General features: G+C 52.9%; 1 protein-coding gene across 2 annotated transcripts in view; it reads right to left on the reverse strand.

Moving 5' to 3' along the window:
- Positions 1–25,546, reverse strand: part of HPSE2 (heparanase 2 (inactive)) — a 272,659-nt gene that overhangs the window by 22,225 nt on the left and 224,888 nt on the right. For both annotated transcript variants that reach the window (XM_084633307.1, XM_084633306.1), the window contains 2 exons: positions 10,770–10,876; positions 8,952–9,066 (listed from right to left, as the gene is read on the reverse strand). In XM_084633307.1, coding sequence (XP_084489433.1) covers positions 8,952–9,066; positions 10,770–10,876 — 222 coding nt within the window. The remainder of the gene's footprint in view (positions 1–8,951; positions 9,067–10,769; positions 10,877–25,546) is intronic.

Genomic DNA, 25,546 nt, shown 5'->3' on the forward strand with positions numbered 1-25,546 from the left:
CCACTTCAAGCCAGGGGGTGCGGCAGCCCCCGACAGCACCCCTAGTTCTAGCACCTATGGGGATATAGACCCGGTGATCACACAGTGGACTGAGTTTCCTTCAGTTTTTCTATCAGTTCATCAGTCTTGTTGCTGAAGAGACCACCACCCTCAAAAGGAAGATCTTCTGTTTCAGTTCTGGTTTCCACAATCAGTGCAGATGAACGCAGCCAGACGTGTTGTCCGAAGGTAACTGCGGCAGCCAGTTGGAAGAGTCCGAAGCATCCGCTGAAGCCCTGAGAGCCTGTTTCACCATGCTCTGTCCCTCCAGAAAACCAGCCCATCTTCTGGCAAATCCTGGACAAACACAATTGTCTCTTCCCATAAATGGAGCTGGTAATTATTTACCCTAATACCAAGAGAAGAGGAAGAAAAAAACTTTCTTCCAAGGGCACCAATCTTTCCCCTCTGTCAGCAGCTGTTGAATGGGCCAGACTGGACCTAAGTCTATTACTGGCAGCAGCCGCCACCAGTGAATTAGGCGCAGGGAGAGTAGGAAAGGAGGAAATCCCCTACTGAGGTATCGGAGACAATTTATCTTCCCTGGCAGGAAGCAGGGGTTGCCCAAACAGGCCTAGCAGGCTGCAGCAGACACCCTGTATCGGCAATGCAGTCTGATTCCTGGAGGCAGCTCCAAGAATCTGAAATACCAGGTGAGAGGTTCCTCCTCAGCCACCAAAGGTAGGTTCGATGCAGATGCCATGTGATCCACCAGGCGATGAAACCTCAACCCATGTGCTGGAGGAGACCAAGCAGAAGCAACATTATGTGCTCATCAAGTGAGAAATCGGAATCCATCGGACCCTGTTCAGAAAGAGGAGCTGGCTCCTCACCCTGCCTTCCAGACAGCGTCTCATTGCACAGCTGTGCGCGCTGCAGACGGCCCAGTCAGGTGGAATGGGATCTGAGGATGGTTCTGCCTCTGGATCTTTATTTGATAAAACATCAACTCTCCAGCCATGCGGATACAGGTTAAGAATTGCTGCGGTGGAACCCAGGGAGGCCCTGGAGCCCAGGACGGCCAGTCGCTCCAGTAGCTGGGACCTGGGAACATGCTCATAAGAGGAAAAACAAATACTGGAGTGAGGAAACCCAGGCTGAGGAGCCATAAACCAGGATGAATAAGTCTCTTAATTCTTCCTCTACCCTCTGAAACTGAGGCTCCAACCTTGGATCCACGTGGATCTTGCCAGAGACAGCAATGGAACCAGAGGGTAACAAGCAATAGAAGGTGACAGTGATTGGCCTGAGTCCCTGTGAGGGCCCTAGAAGAGGCATGAATGGATCTGGAGAAAGACAAAATCTCTTCTGCTCTTCTCCTCCTTTCAGGTGAGGAGGCAGCCGAATGCAGAACCGAAGGCGGCTCCCTTCCTCTGCCAGCTGCCTCTCACCGGAACGCGAGGCATGCTCAGAGGCGGGATGATGCACACGCTGCCAGGAGTGGAGCGAGGAGCTGGCCCCACAAACCTGGAGAGCAATGTTTCCTCCAATTTTTTCCACCCATGTACAGAATAAATTTTGTTATGTGCACCGAGGTATGTGTGGATCTGCGCCACTAGCAGAAACAAAAAGCCTAGATATAATATATATTTTAAAAAAGTTACCATAGGGATAATTACTCCAGCCAGGACAGGTTAGGCATTTTAGAACTCACTACTCAAAGAAGTACATTTAAGCGTAAGAGAGAAATAAAAACTATGAAATGCATAGACCAGTCAAAAAACTAAAACAACACACTTTGAAAGAACAAAATACAGAGAATATATGCGCATTGCAGGAAGTACCAAGAAGTAACAACAACAACAGTGTTGGGAGGTGTGTGACACAGACAGTGTGTGTGTGACACACAGAGACTCTGTGTGTGTGTGTGTGTGTGCATGTGTGTGCGTGTGTGACACACAAACTGTGTACGCGCTGGCTGCTGGGGAAGTTTCTGAGAGATGCCTGTCCCCTGTGTCTTTGAGGCACTCACTGAAAGCTCTCCTCCTCCTGAACCATGTCCCCTGTCCCTCGCTCTGCGGAGATGGGGTACATGAGCAGGGGGGACGGGGAGAGACAGAATGTGTGGGTGTGTGAGAGACAGAAATTGTGTGTGCTGGCTGCTGGGGAAGTCTCTGAGAGACTGTGCACTGTCTCTTTAAGGCACTCACTCACTTGAAGGCTTGTTCAGATCTCAGAGCTGCTGAATCCTAATGAGCCCAGTCCCCTCTCCCCTGCTTGGTGGAGATGGGGTGCAGGGGCTGGGGGAAGGGGACACCCTGACATCAGCATCCCCCCCCCCCCCGCGCTGCACAGCCAGCAGGAGGGTCCCAGGAGCAGCTGCAGGAGCAAGGTGGCTGCAAAGCAGTGCGGGGAGGGAAGGGCTGCCGGCTGGGCACGCTCTGCTATCAGCTGGGCGGCATTTGACCCTCTCCTGCGCGGCCGCCCAAGCACGCAGCTTACAGGGAACACAGCTGGAGAGCACCAAATCTGGTGAAAGACTAAGCTCTGCACCTCTGGTCTTCCAAGTTGAAACCAGAACTGACTTAGGTTTCAGAGACAGAACCGTAGAGACCATGTCAGAATTGGCAGACCAATAAGTCTGATGCACGGACTCTGACACCACTAACAGAGGTTGTCTTCTTCCTTGCCTTCTGCCTGGCAACCCATGCATCTGGAGCAGACAACATGGCTCTAGGGTCTTTAGCAGGCAGTCTGTCTTTTTTCACAATGGTGCCTTGGGAGCCTTGATGGCTTTGACAGAAAGATCCAGAGCTGGATCCAAGGAAGATCCTGACACCTTGGAATCTGTAGACAGTTCAGCCTTACTGGAGAAAGCTCCTGGAGCTGAAATGGGCTTTAAGACTTCGGCTCTGATGACCTTCTGCCATCAGACAGCTTAACAGCAAGAGCTTCCTTAAGGAGAAGCACCTGCAGTCTGTTCTGCCGCTCCTTGCATGCTCCTTGCATACAAGTCCAGCAAATAAATCACCCAGGAGGAGAGTGTCCTTCCCGCAAGCATTTCGGGCACCTAACGTGGTCACCCGACACTGGGAAGACGCTGGGCATGAAGCACACCTCTTCATGCGTCAAACTACCTTATACTAAACTGATAGAAGAAGAACAACTGATCAGAGACTATCCATGGAGAAAACCTCTGGATCCGAGTGGACGGGAATGGCTCATTTCTGTCTGGCCGAACAGCGGGAAGGAACTGAGGAGGTAGGGGCACAGCACCCCCTTCCACAGCCTGTCCCTCCGAATGTTTGAGGATGCTGAGGGAAGGAGTAGGAGGGGGCCGGTGCAGGCTTTACTGGGGGTCCAGGGGTACAAAGCACCCCCAGGAATCAGGATTAACCAGTGTGCACTTGCACAGGGCCCCCATCTCTGTCATGATGGAGGGGCAACCTGGGTGGCGCTGCAACCCCGTGTGCCAAGTCACAATGCCCAGGACGGGCAGCAAGGCCCAGCCCCGTGGAACAGGCGTCACTGCTATGGGCGGAGCGTGGGGCAGGCCTGCTCTCCAGCCCCTCATGCCCCAAGGCCAGGCTTAAAGTGCGGTGTCAGAGCAGAGGGGGCTGCTGCAGGCGGTCGGTGCTCCCTTGACAGAGCACTGAATCAGGAGGCCCCACCTGACCTGGAGGGGACGCATATGAGCGCTAATGGACACGGCTTGGGGAGGGCTCTACCATCAGGCACCGCCGGGAAGGCCGTAACCAGCGAGCGGGAACATGCAGCGCCGTTTGAAGACCCACCCCAACTTCTTCCCCACAGCCAGGAGAGCAGGTTCTGCCACCCCGTCACCCTCTGATCTCCCTAAACTCTCCTCCCTCCGCCTATCCCATGGCCCGTTACCCAGCTGGATTAAGGGAAATCCAGCATCGTTCTACCTGAACAGAACCAGACGTCTCCCCACCTCCAGGCTGGGTCTGGCAGGAGAAAGCTCCACAACTAACCGGAGATGTAAATGCAAGTTTAAGCACCAGCTTCTCCTGGGCTCTGGGCTGCTCTGGCTCCACTGGTTTCTACCCAGACGTCTGATGTTCCTGTCGCATCCCCCATGTTACGTAGAGCCGTTTCCCGAGCAGGAAAACCCTCCCATGTCACGCACAGCACCCACCCAGGGTCGCACAGGAGTACAGGGCCATTACATCATCTGGCCTGACCTCCTGGATTACACAGGTGTGACGAAGTGGACCTGTTCTTAATGTTTCCTACGAATATTGTGGGGGTGCCTCAGTTTCCCCTATGCAGTTCTTAAGTATCTAGGTGGTGGGGTAAGGGTGTATGATCATTGCAGAGCCCTAGAGGGCAGGTGTGTGCAGGGGTCTGGACACAGAGAATGGCCAACACCCTGTTTCCTGGCAACTGATGGCCTGGTCCCTTCCCCTCTGCAAGGTGAGAGCTGAAGGGTTGGAGAACAAAGGAATCAGGTGACCACCTGGCCCGGGAAAGGAACAAAGCCCAGAGGAGGAGGGGCTGGAGGGAGTGTCAGTTTGGGGCTGGCTGGGGACGTGGAATGAAGGGTAGACGGGGTTGTCTGGCTCACTGGCCCCAAAATGGACCCAGCTGAGGGGTCCTGTTCTCTGCACCTACAAGCTCTGTGTTAGACCATGTTCCTGTCGTCTAATAAACCTTCTGTTTTACTGGCTGGCTGAGAGTCACGTCTGACTGCGAAGTTGGGGTGCAGGACCCTCTGGCTTCCTCAAGAGCCCCGCCTGAGCGGACTGGCTGGGGGAAGCGCACGGAGGGGCAGAGGATGCTGAATGCTCGGAGGTCAGACCCAGGAAGGTGGAAGCTGTGTGAGCTGTGTGTCCTGAAGACAGGCTGCTCACAGAAAGGCGACTGCCCCAGAGTCCTGACTGGCTTCATGGGGAGCAGTTCCAGAGCATCGCCCAGGGACTCCGTGACAACAGGCCAGAGAACCCCCACCCGCAATCCCTTGCTGAGACTGAACCCCACCACTTGCGTGTGGCAAACGGACGTGTCATTTGCGAGGCGTGTGAGACAAACAGATTTCCTTAGCGGAGAGCGACAGCCACCGACGTCCCCACTACAGAACAGCACAGAAAGCTCAGCGCGGCCCTCCAGGTCCGATGTGCTGCGTTGTGATGGGGGTGGACAAAGTCACCCTCACCCCACTGGTTTCTCCAGGGGGCAGGGCTGACCCAGGGCCCTGGCAGCAGTTCCAGCAGCCTTGACAGTGGCCAAAAGCTGCTTTCCCACATCAGTAACGGAGGCCCTTTGAGACTCCTGTGTGGTCTCTGCGTAACCAACCTACGAGCACTGCTTCACCAACAGAAGCCACTCCCAGAAACGGAGCCCTGGAGCCCCCAGCCAGCAAAGCATTTCAGAGTGTACTTAACTTGTGGGACTACTCACAGGTGTACCTTGGAGCACGGTCTGAAGTGCTTTCCTGAGTCAGAACCTGAGACACGACGGTCTCATCTGCATGACAGCCCAGCATCAGACAACCTTCCCCAGCAAGACAGGGAAGCAGCATCCCCGGGGCAGAACGGTCTCTCTCCAAGAACATTGGAGGGCTGCAGGTCACGCTGCTGTAATCAAGGTGGGTGATCAGGTCAAACCTCTGCTCTTGGTGGCTTCTCACGTTCTCAGGAAACCCCTCAGGCTGGGAGATTCTCAGGCCTGACTGCACCCCAAAGGTGATTTTCTGAAAAACCAGAAGGCTCTGTCCAGCCACTGGCATCTGGTGAATGGAGAACTTTGTGCTGGGTGAGCAGCTAGTCCTGAGCAAACACCAGGACCTCTCCCCGTTGGAGAAATGCTGATGGTGCGGGAGAGGAGCATTTCCCACACACACTTTATTGATATACCACAGCAAGCATGGCCAGGGAAGGAGTGGGTTTCTTTAGCAGGCCCATACCCACATGAGAGATTTTCCTTGCTGATTTAACTGCACAGTCCCCATGCTGGCAAAAATCATCGTGCAGACAGGGGAACTGTACACTCACTTTTCCTTTGTCTTTTCTGAGAACATTACAGTAACACAGCGGCATGGAGGAGACTTTAAATAAAAGCAAACCAGTCAGGAAAGTCAGAAGTTAAGATTCCCACAGCTATGCCAAGCAGGCCAGTGTTGTTATTTTCAACCCAGAGGTGCTCAGACCCCCAGAGAGGTTTCCTGTGCCATGTTTGAAATGCCTGTTTATGCTAATAAATGTAACACGATGTGACAAGCAGAATGCGCAGTGCGGCGGAGCTGTGTGTGAGAACATTCGCTTCTGAGTGTCCTGATTCAGGGATTTTAAGTGATCAGTTCCCTTGTGTCAATTACACTAATAATATTTAGCATGCACCAGAGCAAACAATCTGTATTTGATACTTTGCAGAATGACAGGTGAAAGGTCAGACTGTTCCCATCACTATCTTATCCCTGGATCTCAAAGGGAAGCCCAGCTACTCGAGAACAGCACCTAGGAGGGGCAAAGGAGCTCTGTTGTAAAAGGATCAGTTCAGCCCAGCATCCGAGGGGCTGGAAAGCCTGATGCACCAGCACTCTTATCTGACAAGGCTGGATCGGCAGTGGCATGGAAAGAAAAGAAGAAACGCGCTCCTACAGAGAGCCCAGCCCAAGTTCTCTGCCAGCTGACGAGCAGCCAGGTCCATTCACAGTGATTGATCATGCAGTTGATGTTGCACTTCTCTCAGCAGCCAGCTGACGCACACAAAGGCTACATGTGGAAAAGTCTTTGTCACTGCAGCTAACGAGGGGATTATATTTCACGTCACAGCTACCCGGCACAGGTACAGTCAGCTGCTTTCATCTCGCGGATCGCTCCCACGGGAAAATAGCACCCGCTACACCTACAGCCATGTCACAGTCTGGTCTTGTTGGGTTTTTTCATTTCTGCAGCTTTTAAACTCTTTAACAATTTTCACCTGCCCTGAACGCTTTTAAACCACAGGGGTGAAAATAAATTATTTTACAAAGCACACGTTAGAATCTATCCAGGAAGGTGATATAGGAGCATGGGAAATGAATTAATTCTGAAGCATGTGGGAGAGGGAATAAACAATTACTCCAGGGGGGATGGCAGCTCTCTTACTTTATGACAGGAATTATCTTTAAAATGGCAATGAAGTCCATGTTAAAGCCCTGTGCTGCCTTTAACAGCCAAGGGTTTGCTCCTGTAACTCCTGCCCTTGGAGCTCATAATCTCACACCATCTTAACCTCTGCAGAGGGCTCCTCAAGGCACTTACTCCCTGCTCCAGCTGAGCCAGCTGGCAAGTGGGCACATATACACTGCTACCTAGACCTTAGAGTAAGTCAAGCTCTGGGCTGTAGAAGAAACTTCTCAACAGGAGTTTGGAAAGGCCCCAGAGTCACCTGGGGATGGAGGTGCTGAGGCTTGGCCAGGGGACTTGGGTCTTTGGAGGAAAACCATCAACCATTTGCCCCAGGAGCCAGTTTTAGTTCAAACAGGATTGAAGGATGAATGAACAGGGAGACTCACTCCCCTGTGGCCAGGAAAGAGGGATCAGTCTGGGTCACATTAGGACATGTTGGTGGGGCCTCCTGGAGCCCGGAGCCCATTATGAAGTTCAATGGGGAGCTGAGGATGCATGGACAACATGAGATTGTATTCCCCTCTGCTTTAGCGAGTCACTCTTTGCTACTACCCACAGAATGAATTTGGGAGAAATAATCTAAAACATAGACCTCCAATGTCTTCCCCTGATGCCTGATGATGCGAGAACAGAGGTGTACAACTCAACAGCTGATTAGCTGGGAGAAAACTGTAAAACCCACTTCATGGAGGCTCTGACCCCTCGCTGACTCTCCCTGAGATCTCAGCACAGTATAAAACCCACCGCTTTTTACTGGCAGGATTTTGTTATCAAATGCTGAGCTCTCTGAAGTGGCTGCCCTTATGATTCCCAGAGCTCCACTCCACATTCCAAGGGCCTGCTGGCAGGGCTGTCAGATTGGTACCCTGGACCAGCCTTGTAAATTCCTTTCCGTGGAGATACAGAACACCTCTCTGCGGTGCCAAGTTCTCCACTTACAAGGTGCAGAATTTATTAGACTGAGAAAAGATGAAAAGGAAACCTGCCCCTTTAAAGCAGTTTTACATACGGTTTCTTTATTAGAGCTCTGCGCGCTTGGAGCTCTGCGCACAGCTGCCTGAGTCTTTCTGAAGAGCTACAAATGAAAGGTTTTGCACTGAATCAATGGGAACTGCTCTGCTCTGTGAACATCTTTTGCCTTCATTTCTATAAATCGAAAACCAGGCACTGATTCCAACCCCAACTCCCTGGGTCCGGTGCTCTCTGGAGATCTGGTCACTCTTCACTTTGAGCCTGTGTTTCTACACCACACTTTCCCTTCCTTCTGAACCCAGGTACCTCCTTTGGGCTGTCCCCTCACTCTGCCCACTCCAGTGCACAGGGCCCCTCAAAGTGATGTGCTGCATGTCCTCTGCCTGCCCACGGCACCCCCGGTTAGCCAGCAGCATTAGCCTCTGTCCCAAGTTCAGCCCCCGGGGTCCACAGAGTCTCCTCTTTTGGATACCGTTTCAGCTCCAGACGTAGAGCTGCCCCATCTGCTTTCAACATGTTGCGTCTGACATTAACTAATGTCTCCTATTAGCACTGAAAGAAACCGATCTGGAAAAATTCATTTTCAAGTGGAGTTCAAACAGGCCACAAGGAGAAGTGGATTCTTGACTGCACACAGGATTGTTTTTGCGGTGAAGCCAAGCGTCTGAGAAACCGGTCAAGGGCACAGACGACAAGAACTTCTCTCTCTGATTTACTAACTGGGAACAGGAAAGGGAAGACAAAATCCACCCACTTCAAAGGGCCAAGAAGGTGAATCACAGAGACTGTGTGTGCGTGTGCGTGCAAGAGTGTGTGTGTGTGTGTCAGTGACAGAGAGATGGAGCAGGAGCCTCCTCACACACCTACCGGCAAAGGGTTAAAGTTCTGGTCCACAAGGTGATTATGTCCATGGTCAAAAAACGAGCGTCGCATCACTACCTCAATGCCCTGGTTGGCCAACATACCCAAGGTGTTCAGCCACCTGGAACGAGGAAGAGAGCTGTGTCAATAGGTGGCCGGAGGAGCACACTTGCTGAGTGGCCGGCTGAGAAACCCCCAAAGGCATGTTTCTGTCCCAAGGGCCACGCTCCAGTCGTTTGCACTGGGCACTAGCTCCAGGAGAAGGCAATATATGAAGGTGCTAATGTCTCCGTTCCACGGGATCGTTACGACAGAAGCCATGTCGAGCACTTTATTGTTCCACATAGATGAACTGAGGGACCTCAGACAATTTTACCAGCTGGATACCTAGTGCCTCTCCCCAGTCCTGCCACACCACGTCACCCCTGCACACATCAGTTCTGCTTGTCCACAACTCCATCACCGGAGCCCATACACACTCCCACTATCACCCCTACACACACATTGCATCCTCACACCCAGCCACATCACTACAACCCACGTGCACAACCCTAACCATCACATCCCCACACACACCATACTGCCCTGGTATATGCCTCCTCCTCCCAAGCATCCCAGACTGTAGCAGGGTGCTGTTGCAAAAGCACCTAATTAGCCTCTGCCCAGTCAGCTCCAATCAGGGGAAACAGATGGGGGCTGATGGAAAAGGCCTGATGCCGGCCTGAGGATTGGCAACACCTGCCAGCCTGACAAGCCAAGGGCTATAAAGGCCGGGAGGGAGTCAGAAGGCAGGGGGGCAGCCCGGGAGAAGCCAGTCAGGGAGGGAACTGGAGGCCTCCTAGCTGACGGCCGACTCTGCCTGTAAAGGAGGTTGAATAATCCTGTAAAGCTTGTAAATAGAGAAACACCGGTGGTGGGATAACTGCAGGTAAATAAAGACACGGGTGTTGCACAACCCTGAAGCCTCTCTGAGCCTTATTGGGGGCAGCAAGAGGGCCCCAGGAAGAGGGGCGGGTTGTGGACCCTGTTACACAGACCTACAGACACACCTTACAACTCTTTCCAGAAAGAAAGATAATCTTCTAAACCTCCGATTATTGCAGTCAGCTCTAACCCTAGGAACTGGAACTATGCAGCAAGAGACCACAGGCTGCTCTGTCATGCCAGCCAGCAAACCCTGGGAACCATGAACATCTTGGGCTTCTAAGGTGTAAAGAAACCGGATTCCAAACTGGAGCCGTACAGAGCTCCTTTATAGGCTCTTGCTTCAGATGAGATTGCACACCCCTGTGAATGAATGAAGGAGTGAGTGCCGGTGAGAAAGCATGTCTGCAGCTGAAAGAAAAGGGCAAAGAGCTGGGGACCCAGCGACATGCCAGGGGGAGGGGGTGCGGGTCTCTCTGTGGCCAGACAAGCATGTCAGGTGAGCGATGGAGCCGCTTTCCTTCCCTCTCGAGACAGAATCAGGGGTAGAACCGGCCGGTTTTGTTCACTCCCAGCTCTGAGATGCCCCAGGAATCGGACTGTTCCGAATAGTCCCACGCTTTGATTCCTGTGGCCGGCCTGGGCCTGTGGGGCTGTTCCGCTTTCCTGTCTCCATCCGTTAGGCAGGAGGGGGACAGATTCGTATCTCGTGTGCCCTGCTGTCAGCCCAGAGCTCCTCGCCTGTGGTAATGAGACTGCTCAGGCGCAGAGCACGAGCCGTGGAAATGTGCGCTCCCAGCAGAGCTGTGAACCTGCTCCCAGCTGCAGACAGCTCCCCCCCGCCCCATTGCACTGTAGGAGTGTGTGTGGGTCCCACGCCCCACCCCCCACCCAACTCACAGGAATCCAGCAGCGTACGAATCCGAGAGATTGTTCATGCCTCCAGCTGAGGTGGCTCCGATACCTTCAAGCCAGATCTTCTTCCCAGGTGCATAGGTATTTACCACCTGTTCATAAAACAAAAAGAGCAGGAGACCGTCATCCTGTCCCTCGGCTGCAGGGTGCAGGTCATCACTGCCTGGCCACTGGCAGGAGCCTGAGAACAACCAGCCAAAGCAGGAGGTTGGCCAGGAGCAGCCCGCCACAGAGCCGGGCAGGGGAGCCCAGCGCCCGGCTGAGCCACTGGGGATGCCAGAGGCCGCTGTAGTCTCGACCCGCCTGACACGGCAGAGGGTGAAAGTGGGCACAGGCTGCGACGCTACCTGATTAAACTCGGACCACGGAAATCTTTGTTGCTACCACCATCACATAATTGCAGGAAACCTTGTACAAAAGCTGTCTAGTGAGGTGTCCATGGAAAGGTTGTGATTCGCTGAATGTGGTTATGCTATTTGCACGCATGGATCGTATTTGTATCTGAAGTTATGAGTATTGGCTCTGTACCTGGATTTCTAATGTGTTTGTTCTGGGAAACTCCAACAAGCCTGCACATCTTAGAGAGACTATGCAAATTAAGTGGATCATCAAGGAACATTTAACTCACAATGGAAGACATCGACCTACCCTGAATGGACTTTCCTGTGAAGAACATGCTGTTTGGGGTATAGGTAATGACTTTTACTGGGACTAAGTGAAATCAGGCATGGACATATGACTTGCCCATGTGACCCCAAACTCCATCTTTTACCTGTAATTTTCCACCAGCAGCAGTGAGGGCTTTGTTTGAAACATTGGATTTCCCTCTGCATGGCAGAAGCTATGAAAGGCGCTGGAAACACCTCCATTTTGCCTCTTTCCTGCTCAAGGCTCTGGACTGTGGACTTATACTAATAGGAGCATCTAACCAAGGGACTGAGGACCTTCCAATGATTTGGAAGCTATCAGAGACTTGACTTAAGTCATCAGTTTATTCCATCACTGCTACAAGCCTGAACCAAGAACTTTGCAATTATTGTATGTATTTGATTCCTTTAACCAATTTTAACTTTCTTTCTTTCTTTCTTATAAATAAACCTTTAGATTTTAGATATTAAAGGATTGGCAAAAGCGTGATTATTGGGTAAGATTATTGGGTAAGATCTGAGTTGTATATTGACCTAGGTGTGTGGCTGGTCCTTTGGGATCAGAAGAACCTTTTATTTGATAGGTTTCAGAGTAGCAGCCATATTAGTCTGTATTCACAAAAAGAAAAGGAGTACTTGTGGCACCTTAGAGACTAACCAATTTATTTGAGCATAAGCTTTCGTGAGCTACAGCTCACTTCCTCAGATGCATAAAGTGGAAAATACAGTGAGGAGATTTATATACACACAGACCATGAAAAAATGAGTGTTTATCATACACATTGTAAGGAGAGTGATCACTTAAGATGAGCTATTACCAGCAGGAGAGTGGGGTGGGGGGAGAGTAAACCTTTTGAAGTGATAATCAAGGTGGGCCATTTCTAGCACATTTCCAGGAGTTAACAAGAACAGTGGGGGTCACTGGTCACTCTGGTCACTTGATTTCTGACCTAAAAGTGACTATTCTTCAACAAAAAAACTTCGAAAACAGACTCAATGAGAGACTGCTGAATTGGAATTATTTTGCAAATTGGATACAATTAACTTAGGCTTGAATAGAGACTGGGAGTGGTTGAGTCATTATACAAAGTAAAACTATTTCCCCTTGTTTATTCCTCCCTCCCCCCCGTTAACTCCTGGAAATGTGCTGGAAATGGCCCACCTTGATTATTACTTCAAAAGGTTTTCTCTCCCCCCACCCCACTCTCCTGCTGGTAATAGCTCATCTTAAGTGATCACTCTCCTTACAATGTGTATGATAAACACCCATGTTTTCATGGTCTGTGTGTATATAAATCTCCTCACTGTATTTTCCACTTTATGCATCCGATGAAGTGAGCTGTAGCTCATGAAAGCTGATGCTCAAATAAATTGGTTAGTCTCTAAGGTGCCACAAGTCCTCCTTTTCTTTTATTTGATGAAATTGGTTTTAAAGAACCACTCATCTTTAAGTCTAGTGTTTTGGGTGGTGATACAAGGACTGGAACGCCTACGAAAATTGCTTTTCTGACTTCTTGTTAGCCAGTGTGGTGAACCAGAAGTTTACTTTTGTTGCTGGTTTGGTATATCTCATAGGAGAATAACCACCAGTTTTGGGGTGTGTCTGCCCTATTTCTCAGCAGTTTGTCCTGAATTTGGTATTCTCAGTTGTGACCCACGATGGCCTGGTGACAGGCATCAGGGAGCAGGGAGGTGACAGGTGCAGGAACAGTCAGGCAAAGCACATGCAGTTTCCAGTCCTGTCGGGCCAGATCTATGATGCGCAGAGGGAGTGCTGAGGGATCCCCACCCCCAATTGGAGAGACGATTGAAGGGATTTCCCTGCCTCTGGGGGACTCTGCTAAATCTCCCTCAGTAGAGAGCCCTGCCCCATGGGCTCAAAAGCCTGTTCCTGGAAGAATGCGTACACAGCTGACGGCAAGCGTGGTCCTTTGGGCTGGGCTGGGCACGTGGATCCCACTGATGCTGCTCCCGCTCCTGCACAGGAGTTTGGAAATTTCTCACTGAGCAGCACCACTCAGGCTCTCGTGCTCCTGCTCCTGAAAGCCTGGTGGGCGGGGCGACCCCAACTGCCAGCCAGTTTCTTCGCCATCCAGGGCCTGAAGGGTCAGACTCTGAGCTGTGGGGCTGGAGTGTGGGGCCTGGGATCCACATGCACATCCACATCTCAAAGAACCACAATTATTGTAAGGCAAGTGTGACACTGAGCCAGCGAGGGTTAAACAGTCAGCAGGCTACGGGCCCTAAAGATCAACCTTCAAGAACATATTAGGGAAGTACTGAAGTGGCAAACAGTCAGCAAAGCCATGGACAAGAGCTCCATATCGTTAGCAAATTAGAGGTAAATACTAATTGTATTTGTCTATGTTTACCTATATCAGGGTTGGAAGGGACCCCAGAAGGTCATCTAGTCCAACCCCCTGCTCGAAGCAGGACCAATTCCCAGTTAAATCATCCCAGCCAGGGCTTTGTCAAGCCTGACCTTAAAAACCTCTAAGGAAGGAGATTCTACCACCTCCCTAGGTAACGCATTCCAGTGTTTCACCACCCTCTTAGTGAAAAAGTTTTTCCTAATATCCAATCTAAACCTCCCCCACTGCAACTTGAGACCATTACTCCTCGTTCTGTCATCTGCTACCATTGAGAACAGTCTAGAGCCATCCTCTTTGGAACCCCCTTTCAGGTAGTTGAAAGCAGCTATCAAATCCCCCCTCATTCTTCTCTTCTGCAGGCTAAACAATCCCAGCTCCCTCAGCCTCTCCTCATAACTCATGTGTTCCAGTCCCCTAATCATTTTTGTTGCCCTTCGCTGGACTCTCTCCAATTTATCCACATCCTTCTTGAAGAGTGGGGCCCAAAACTGGACACAGTACTCCAGATGAGGCCTCACCAATGTCGAATAGAGGGGAACGATCACGTCCCTCGATCTGCTCGCTATGCCCCTACTTATACATCCCAAAATGCCATTGGACTTCTTGGCAACAAGGGCACACTGCTGACTCATATCCAGCTTCTCGTCCATTGTCACCCCTAGGTCCTTTTCCGCAGAACTGCTGCCTAGCCATTCGGTCCCTAGTCTGTAGCTGTGCATTGGGTTCTTCCGTCCTAAGTGCAGGACCCTGCACTTATCCTTATTGAACCTCATCAGACCACACACTCACTGAATGCTGGGCTGCAGCAACAGCGGTCTCACAGGTCCAGATGGGTCTCTCCAGGGTCTGCAGGAGACAGGCTTTCACAGGAAGGTGTTATTCACACCTGTCTGATGCAGCCCCAAAGTGTCTGGCACTCAGGGCCAGCCCACAACATTTTGGCATCTGAGGCTGGGCGCTCAAATGACACCCCCATGCCCCTTCACTTGGGCCAAAACTTTGAAAGGTCTCAGTTCTGCTTTCTTCCTGTTCTACTCCTCTCATGGTACTGCTCTGCTACCTACCCCAATGACGGAGAACTAACGGCTTAAAATGCCTTGTTCAAAAATTTTAAGTAACACTTAACTTTCAAATGTCTGAACGGCAAATGTAACTTTTCTTGTCTGCATAGTAAATACTGGCATTTTTATCTGTTTGAATAATCAAAGTGGTGCTTTCCGTGCCTTCTTGGTTGCAAAGATTTGAACTGCTTCCTGAAGGTCCACAGTCTGGGCCAGCTCATGCTCTGTTGAGATGGTGGCAAGGCCGACCAGCCTCTCCTGTGTCATTGTGGCGTGTAGATGTGTTTTTATTAACCTCAGCTTGGAGAAGCTGTGTTCTCCACTGGCAACTGCTACAAGAAGTGTTAGAAGTATGCGCAGAGCAACAAAAGCATTTGGAAAGAGGGTGGTCATCTTATTTGTGCACATATATTCCAGAACAGCTTTTGGAGTTGATCCTGCTGACATGTATCTTGAAAGGGCTTTCAGTTCATCCCCTAAATCACTCGCATCAATATCGCGCATGCCATCATGTGTCATCAACACTGTCTCTAGTGCCCTGCATTGCTGGTGTCGGTCTTCTTCAGGTATAGTGGGGAGTTTTGGAATATCATACAACATCCCAAATATACTTCTGTGTTCCTTGAGCTGCATGAAATGTTCTTCACCTGACTGTATTGCACAATCTAGCACCTGGTTAAAGAATTCAACTTTGAATTGTTGTTTGGGGTCTCTTATGGGATTATCCCGTGCCTTGTAATGTCTTCTTCGGTGACTCTTGTACTCTTGAATGGGTGGGAAAATAGCTTCAGTGTGAAGTTCCTCTGCCAACTTCTGTGCACTCTTCAGAACATTTTGAAATCCCTCATCTGACCAGTAAAACTGTAGGTATGACTTTGCTTTGTCCAGTTGTTCCATTGCTCCAGATATATCAAGGTCAACACCTTGGAGTCTCTTGCTTACAACATTTATTTCAAACAGTATGTCATGCCACAACACTAAGCCACACGGAAATTTGAAGTTATGTATGTTTCTGGTGATTTCATTTCCCTCTGCCACTGTTCTCCCACGAACAGTTCCTGTCATAGCATTATCCTCCATAATGGCAACTATGGCATCATCTATCTTCCCAATTTGGTGTTTGATAGGCTTTATTGCCTCCACACGACTTTCCTATTGTGTGGCACTCAGTGGTTTCAGTGTCAGAGAGGATGTTCCCAGATGTTGCTTCAAAATTTGCCATCAATGAGTTGATGCAGAGAAAAATACACAGATGCTTTGAATTACATTAAAAAATTCAGCAGCCTCACTAGAAGCTGATGCTGCATCACTGACCACCAAGTTCAATGAATGAGAACTGCATGGGACAAAAAAAGCTCGAGGGTTTAGCTCTCGGATCCGTGTCTGCACTGCTCTGTTCTTTCCTCTCATGTTGGCACCATTATCGTAGCCCTGACCTCTCATGTCAGCGATCGCAATTCCCGTCTCTTCCAGCTTTTTAAGAAGCACATTTGTCATACCAGCTCCTGTAGCATCATCAATGTCAATAAATTCTAGAAAATGCTCTGACAGTCACCACTGCAGGGACATTGTCACTAGGTTCTGTTGTTGTTGTTACAAAACGCACCATTAAAGTCGTTTGTTCCGTATGGCTGATGTCAGGTGTGCAGTCCAGAATAACAGAGTAAGATCTTGCTGACTTCAGATCTGCCACAATCTGCTGTTTGACTTTTGTTGCCAGAAACTGTATGATCTCATTTTGAATGGTTTTTCCAAGGTAGTGGTGTGTGTACATCTCTTGGGTGGTGACTCAGATGCTCTGGAGTCCAGCATCAAAGTCAGCCATCAGCTCCACAATTTTAAGGAAGTTTCCATTGCTTGGCACATACAGCTGATCTGAAGTGCCACGCAGGGCTAGGTTTTGGGTTGCAAGCATTCTCACAAAGGCAATGAGCCTTTTCAGAACATTTGGCCAGTAAAGAGACTCTGATGCAATCTTCTCTTGATGCTGATCATCTGTGGTGGCCTTTAACCTTAGTCTCATCTCAAGCTCTTTCCACCTGTGGAATGCTCTCTGGTGATTTGCTGCCTTCTCATGGCATGCCAGATTTCTAGCCAAATGTTTCCAGTCCTTTGTTCCTGTAGAACCCAATGTGGCTGGAACATTAGACTGGAAGAGTTTTTTCAACAAAACCAGTATGCAGCATTCTGGGTTTTTGAGTACATAAGCCATGGCCTCTCCACTTTGTCACCACTGGGGATTTCACGCCAGTAATGTGCTGGATGGAAACTTCTATTTTCATTGTCTTTGGGGAACATGAAGTTTTTCACTTGCTGTGGCCCGTGCAGTACAAGGAAGTCCCTCAGGCTACTGCTCAGGGGGGTCCACTGTCCTGGATCCTCTAGACTTAAGGAACTAAACTCAGCAGCTGCTGTTTCCTTGCGCCTCCACCACACTCTTCTCTGATCCACACTTTTCTTCAGGACTGTGCATGGTTACATCCATTTGCGGTGAAGATATGGATGCTGCAGCAGCTGCCAGGTCACCTGCACTCTGACTGACTGGAAGATCAGGCAGCTCCTCACCACTCACATCCTCACTGGGGCCGGAAGGCTCACCGTGAACATTTGTGTCTGTGTATCTCGGGAGAGCTCCTTCCTGCTTAGATAGAAAAGCTTCCTTTGCTTTCTTTCTTTTTCTGAATGCTGCCCCAGAGGGGCGTTTTCTTCTTTCACTCCTGGCTGCTGTTCTGGGCCAGCTAGAGTGGCTCTCAACACTCAATTGAAGGGGACAAATAAACAGGCTGGTAGCAGGGCCTGAGCAAGGGAAGAGATCAGCGTCTTAAGGGCCTCACTGGCTCCTACTACTTCAGTTGACGGCCTGTTCTCCTCCAGTGGGTTCAGGGAAGCAGCAGGGAACAGGAAGCTCCCCGAGAAGCTGGGGTTAATCAGTCCAGGCCCTGGGGGGGCTAGAGAGGTACCTAAGAGGCTCCTCCTCCTCTCTCTCCCTGCATCTCCTGCTGCTTTCTGTGATTCCCTCTCCCCTTGTCTCCTGCCTGCCTGTTCTGTCTCTTGTGCCCCCCTCCTCCAGCCCAGCTTTCCCACATCTCTGTGTGTCTCCAGCAGAGAGAATCCAGACTCACCAGCAGCAGACACCATTTTCTACACCCGGGGTCCTAGGGGCGCCCCCCGCCCCCAGTCTGACACCTGAGGCGGCCGCCTCAGTTCGCCTCATGGTCAGGCCAGTGCTGCTGGCACTGGCAGAGAGGGAGGGGCACAGCCCCGTTCAGCCCACCCCCCCCAGCGACTTCACAGCGGAGGGAGGGCAGCACCACCACCTTCCCTTCGCCCTGGTGAATCCCCTCCCAGGCACGTGGCACAGGACGACGTGAATGGGGTTGGTGAGCTCTGCTGGAAGCAGGTGGCATTCAAACCTTGCTCCTAATAGACCACCTGCCCACCCGCAATCCACACTGCCCTCCCTCCTGGGGTTCGGCTCTGTACTACCTCAGACATTGCACCCCAGTGCCTAGGGTTTCCCTGCGCGCCCTCTCTGCCCCACCCCGTCTTCCCGCTCGCCGGAGAGAGGGGCGCCAACCCTTTTGGTATCGTGGCTGGAACTAACTGTCCCCGGCTGGTGGCAGGACTCCGCAACGGTCGCACGGCGTCTTCCGCAGGCAGGGGTCGGGCACCCGGGGCCGCCCCTTCGTCAGCTGGTTCCGAGAGCCTGGCTTAGCGTTAAACCCACTCTCCCTCGTTTACTTGGCGCTCCTGGGCTGTTACTGCCCCTGCCTGGCAGACCCCGGATTGTGCATTGCTCTCATTCCACTGCAGCCACTGATTTACACCAATGCAGGATCGGGCCCTAGGCAGCTGTTCCGGAGACGAGACGAGCCCCAGCAGGGCGTCACGTCTCTGCAGGTTGCCTCTCGGAGAGCCTCCCCCTTTCAATGCTAGGCCAGGGGCTCGCGGGCTCCGTGACAGCACTGCCCATTGGAACATGGAGGACGTCATTTTGAAGCGCAAAATAGCTTCCTCTGCAGAGCGCGGCCTCAAGGCTCATGGAGACGTCGCTCTGCAAAGCACACACCCTACATGTGAGGTCATGCTCTGTGGCGCAGAACGACGCCCTCTGCAGAGTAGGGATCGCTGTGACCCCATGCGCTGCGACCCACCGTTCCGGAACCGCTGCATCAGGCCCTGGGCCCTCACAATACATCTACCCAGTGTTTTGGAGCCCGCGGGAGCGAGCATCCCAACCTGGCTGGACAGACTTGGGTTACCGGGACTCACACAGCACTCTAGAAACAGCTGTGTAGACCGTGCCTCGACATGCCAGCTCAGGCGGGAGCTTGGGTTCCGAAGCCTCGGGAGGGCGCGGACGTCAGACCCTGAGCTGCAACTTCAGCGCACTGGTGACACCGCTGTTTCTAGAGCTCTAGGTAGAGGCCCGCTAGCCCAGGTCTGTCGAGCCAGGCTTCAGGGGGAGGCTGGGAGGCCCCACAATGCTGTATAGACGTACCCCACTTTCCATGCTCCATCACTCCACGCCTGGGTTCCTGACCTCAGCACCTCTGGGCCTCACCAGGGCTCTTTCAGAAAGCTTAGCAGCTTGGAGCCTGCCCCTCCTGGGAGCCAGACGGCCAGCAGGCATTTGCAGCGACCCAGGACAGATTTTTCTAAGCACGACCCGTGTTTATTAGTCAGCTGGAATTCAGTGTTTAGGGACAGTGAGTGGAAATGCCCCGGCCTAACTGGCCAGTTTCTCTTTGCTCAGTTAGGCAGTCCCACGTTGCTGGGCAGGCAGGCTGCCTGCTTGCAGCTAACCGCCCTGGCCTTACTCTGCTGGAAGTGCTGGAGAGCCGGTTTCCTGTCCCCCTTCCTAATGCCTTGGGGTTGGTCCTTTGTCTTACGTCTCGGTTATGCTGTTTTCATGTGTACTGCCCGTCCCCCTGACGCACGGGTTCAGGTAGGGGACGGGCTGTGGTCAGACAGGTAATTGTCCATCCACATCCAACAGATCCTCTGGGCTGGCTGTCATTACCATGGTGTCTCCATGGTAGCTTCATTCACATACTCACAGTTCTTGTTAGTCCATTCATACCAACCTGGCATGATCCACACCTGGTCAATTCATCATTTAGCCCCCCGTCTCTGGAAAGAAATTAACCCCTTTGGTGGCAGTACAAAAGTGAGTGGGAAACTGAGTCATACAGGCTTTTCATAAACCCCCCCAGAACTTTCCCATGTTCTCCCTGCAGAGCTTTCCCATCTCTCACTCACTGCTCCTATCAGTCTCTCCAACACCCCGCTGCTGCTCCAACCACGTCACTCCCCCACCCCCACTTCTGGGTCCCTGCGCTGCCTCCCCATCTCTTTTTGTCCTTGCCCTCACCTTCCAGATAACTGGACCCCTTCCTCCATCGCCGCCCAGCCCTGCTCCCCGCATCTCCTTCCATAGCTCTACCCCAGGTCTGAGCAACCTCCTGTCTCAGCACACCAAGCTACACCACCCTCCTCCAGGCCCCTCACAGCATCTCACGCTGCCTGGTTTTCACCCCTCCGTGCACCTGCGCAGGGTCAGCGTAACCCTTGCCCCTCCCCAACACAGCACAGATCACGTGCCGCAATGGGAGACGTTCTGCTCAGCTGGGCCCAAAGGAGACAAAAAGGCTGATTGAGTCACACAGTCAAAGCCCCCAAGGACAGAGCTTCCTGCCGTCACAGATCAAACAGCAAGAGAACAGCATTTCCTCAGGCCTTGACTCTCTCTTTAGCTTCCCCACTTCTGTTGCTGGCATACTGCCCACCCCCACCCCTCCAGGACTCGGGGGAGGCTGCCCATGAAGCTTGTTTACAAGGTGAGGGACACAGTTTGGCTCTGTGCTGCATCGCCAGCAGACCCGAGGGGGCACTTCCCCTCTGCAGCACCAGGGATGCCCGGCCTCACCCTGCTCATGTCTGAGCAGAGAGGAGGTGCCATTCTTCCCCCCGAGATGCCAGATTCTGCCCAGAGAGGAAAGGTCCCTGTGTATCGAGAGAAATGCTCGCAGCCCAGGAACGTTGAGCCAGACACTGAGCCCGAATGCAAGAGATGCTAACATCTCCGCTAGCAGGGTGCAGCGTAGACCTGTGGCACCAGAGCACCCCTGCCCGGGCACCAGCCAGCCGCAAACATGCCGTCCCTGGAGTCCCAAGACTGTGATGGCACCGAGGTGACAGGAATGGAGGCTCCACATAGAGGCCAAGTAGGCAGCAATTTACGGAAAAAACCCAGGTGCTTAGGTCCCAAATCCCAGGGTGCCAGAGCCTTGTGGCAGGTGCTGGAGCACAAGAGCCCAAGCACAAGTGACAACGCCCCCAGAAACGGAGCTTCTGTATCAGACCTGAGCCGCAGGCAGAGCAGGAAGCGGGAAAAGGAAAGTCAGGGGTGCCCGGGGACTGGAGATGAGTCAGTGCAACGTCCGTGCAGAAGCTGCTTTGTTGGCCACATCACTGGAGTGGATGGGAACACTCTAAGGGAAGCGTTTATAGCCAGCAAGGGGACCCCTTCCAGGGGCCGGCTCACTCTCTACCCCACTACCGCTGCCCTCAAGGGTAGAGCTGGAGAAGTCCCGCCAGCCCTGGGCTAAGGAGCTCCTGGGAGTATCAGTACAAACCCCGAAGAGATGTGAGGTGTGATGGACGTTTCAGACAGCCAGGAGCTCCCCTCCCATGACAGGAACACCCTCCTGTGCCCAGCACAGAGCCTTCTCTCCAGATTTCCCAGCTCCTCCAGGCAGTGGTCACTAGATGTTTGCAAACGCCAAAGAACCAGGAGCATTTTTGTTCCTGGGCCAGTGTGGGCGGATGGAACACGTGGCTGGACTGGGTTCCCAGGAAAATGTTAAGGACGTCAGCGCTGAGTTGCTTCCCTCGCAGCCTGTGAGAGTCAGCATCCCTGACGGAAGGCCCAGAGGTGCTGGCATTCTGCCTATAATTATCTAAGCCCGCCACCTTCCTGAGCAGAGAGGAAGCAATAAAACAGGAGAGTGTCTGAGCCCAGCTGTGCTAATCAGCCGGCAGGATGCACTCGCTCCCAGTGAAGCTGCATCCCATTAGCGCCCAGCTCCGCGTGCTCTCAGCTGCGCTGCAAGTCCCACAGGACTCCTTCCCCCAGCCCCAGCAGCTCCTCCAGGCTTCCCGAGACTCAGGCCCCTGCAAACCCCGGTCCCTGCCGGCCTTCCCAGGGCCCTGCGCCTACCCCCAGTGGCTGCTCACGCTGCAAAGAGGAGCGATGCTGGGGCAGTTGTCATGGCATGCAACACTGTGTAGGGTTCAGCGCTAGGGGGCACTGTGTAAAACGAACCTCAGCCGCACCTGGCAGAGCATTAAGGGGTCGAGTGATGAGCACAGCCGGGGCGTGTAGGCAAGCGCTGCAGACAGTTCCCATCCGGTACAGAACACGCCAGCAAAAGGGCATCCAGCATCTTCAGAGCAGGAACCCAAGAAAGGGTCTGAACAAGCAGAGGCCATGGGGCCCAGCACTCCCCCTTGTAACACACTGGTCCCCTACCAGTTGTCACCTCGTCCCTGCCCGCTCAGAGTGAGAAGTCTGCCAACTCTCAGCTTCTCTCAGATCGGGCCCCCTCCTCAGCTCCTTCCCTGGGCCAGCCCCACTGGGATCGCTGCCCAAGCTCTCCGGTGACACCACAGTTCTTCAGGTTTGGATCCTGTTTCCCACCTCTGAAAATGCCTCCCTTGACCTTCTCACTCCATGTGGCCATTTGTTCCCTCTGACGGCCCCCTGGAGCCTTCCCTCGCAAAGAGGGAATGAGCCCCTCCCTGCACCCATACCCAGCACAGCCGTTCATCCTCCCTGCCTGTGCCCAGCCCAGCATCCTGGTGATACACACGGTCCCTGTGACGGACGTTTCAGACAGCCAGGAGCTCCCCTCCCATGACAGGAACACCCTCCTATGCTCAGCACGGAGCCTTCTCTCCAGATTTCCCAGCTCCTCCAGGCAGTGGTCATGAGATGTTTGCAAACGCCAAAGAACCAGGAGCATTTTTGTGCTCCTTGTGCCCTTTCACTGGCTCCTTGTGCCCTTTCACTGGCTCTCACCACCAAACCCTCCAGTGGCAGGAGCACGCTAGGGTTATTTCTTGACATGGTCAGCGATTGTCCCTTCCACTTTGCTGCACGGCCCCTCAAGTCCCTTCCCCGTATTCTCTCCGCGTTGCTTTCCCATCCCTACAGTCTCTCCAGATGAGAACTGCAATAGTCAGGCAGAGCAGTGACGAGTGGTATAAAAACCTAGACAGAAGAGAGAGACAACACGTCCTCCAGGCCCTTTACCAAGGGCGTAGCCCCTCGCTGAGATTCTCCCATTTGAAGGTGTCCTGTTTTTATTGCGGGGCTCGCAACTGAGCACGCAGCGCTAACGCCCGGTCCACACTGCAGCTGAAGCCGCTGGCTCCCTGGCTCAGTGCGTTTCCCGTTGCTAGCACGCTCCAGCCCCGTCTGCCGCCCAGCATGGACAGGACAGGCGTCCTGAGACTCGTGCTAGCCGGTCAGTGCTGTAGGTTCAGACGCAGCAGGCTGAGGAGTGCCGGGGTTTATAGCACCCTCAGTCACCACATGACTGCCAGGGAGAAAACAAACTGCTGTTCATGAGGACCAAGGAAACTTGTGCTAGAATCATGCCAGCAGTAACGGCTGGAACGGCGTTACAGCCGTGCTACCAAGGCCCAGCACTAGCCTGGCATAGGGCAGACCTGCGGCCCCACTGCGTTTCCCTTGGTCACAAACACGCACTTGGATCACAGAGCGAGCTCAGGTTTAGTCTGGCCTGAGCTGTTTTCAGAAGCCCCCCAGCCTCCACTTCTCAGGTGCTGCCAGGTGCTCAAGGCCCTGCTTTTTGCTCCGTGTGGTTAGGAGCTCTGGAGGTGGGGGCCCTGCTCTGGGCTCTCCTTGCCCCTCTCCCATGTGTACGGGGCTGTTGGCCCCTCACTGAAAGTCAGTGGGGTTTTTTGGTTGGCCTCTTGCAATACCAAAAGAAAGGGGAAGGCCTGAAAAGAAATCAGGATCCTGAGACTGACAGTCCCCAGGGCCAATGGAGAGAGGCCAACGCTCCAGGTCAGCACGACTGACAGGGCAGGCAGGCCAATGGGGGAGCCAGGGGCCTGGGGGCCCGTCCTCGGGGTGAGCTGGGGCAGAGCTAAGGGGAGAGCAGCACCAGAGCCAGCGGAAGCAGAGCAGGAGCCCAGCAGGCGGAGGCGGGCTGGAGGCAGGGCAGCAGCACGGAGCCCACCGACGGGCAGCCTGGAGCTGCGGGGCCGGAGCCGGGGAGCAGACGCGGGCCGGGCCTCACAGAGTCCTGCAGCTGAGCGCAGCGAGCGGCTGGGGAGAGACGGGGTCCCTGGGCAGAGGGCCCAGCGCAGGGAGACGTTGCCAGAGAAGAGGCCTTGCAGGCTGGACTCAGAGCGGGGTTGTGACCCTGACAGGGGGTCTAATGCTGGGGAGAAGGGTCCTGTCACATAGAGCCTGAGGGCGTGGGGCCACCCCCAGAGCAGAGTCTGGCCCGCGGTGTCACCGCAGCGTGGCCAGGGCCTGGACGGGGGCCTGGGACATGTGAGGAGCAGACTGGGAACTTTCCTTATGGCCCAGAGACACGGATTGTGCGTCCCCGTGCCCACAGGGCGGGGTCTTGTTTTCCTTTACCTTTTCCATTTTTCCATATTTTTCTTACAGTTGCTGTTTAATAAATCATATGTGGTTTGAACGGAATGCAGGGATCAGTGGGGCAGGGACGTGGCCAGTGTGGAGAGATCACCTCAGAGAGGGGACACCCTAAGCCCTGTCTTAAGTGACCACAACAAGACTGGGGTTCAGCCTCCCAGGGATCAGGGTCACGAGGACTCTGCCATGCACGTTGGAGTCTATTTTTGAAAATGCGAAACTGCAGAACTGGACACCATCAGATTAGGCCTGAATAAAGAGTGGGAGTGGTTGGGTCATTACAAAACCTAAACCTAGTTTCCCCCATACTAATTTCCCCCTACCGTTACTCATACCTTCTTGTCAACAGTCTGAAATGGGCCACTCCCATTACCCCTACAAAAGTTATTTTTCCTCCCTTGGTATCCTGCTGTCAATTGAATTGTCTCATTAGACTGACCTCACACTTGGTAAGGCAACTCCCATCTTTTCATGTATTTATACCTGCTCCTGTATTTTCCACTCCATGCATCTGATGAAGTGGGTTTTAGCCCACAAAAGCTTATGCCCAAATTGATAGGTTAGTCTCTAAGGTGCCACAAGGGCTCCTCGTTGTTTTTGCTGATACAGACTAACATGGCTCCCCCTCTGAAACTTAGTGGTCTGTTGAACACAGTATCTACTTCAATGCTGCTTCCTTCAGGGACTTGGGAGGCAAGTCGCGAGAGATGGCTTATTTCAATAAGTTTGGCTTTGCCACCCATTCCTTCGCCTGCTGCAGCATCCCACTCGCTACGCCAACAATTGCAGCAGCCCCAAGAATCCTCCCCCTGCATTGCCCAGGTACCCTTGAGCCCAGCCCATTTCACGCTCTGCTCCTCTGAAGTCCCATGCACTGTGTTACTTCCTTTCCCGCAGGCCTCACTCAGCATTTCACACCTGTTACTACCATGAGTCCCCTGCAGGGGCTATTCCACTGCTACCCCCCTGATCAGCCCTGGCT

The sequence above is a fragment of the Lepidochelys olivacea genome (genome assembly GCF_965140295.1).
Source record: "Lepidochelys olivacea isolate rLepOli2 genome assembly, chromosome: 7".
Classification (NCBI taxonomy): domain Eukaryota; kingdom Metazoa; phylum Chordata; order Testudines; family Cheloniidae; genus Lepidochelys; species Lepidochelys olivacea.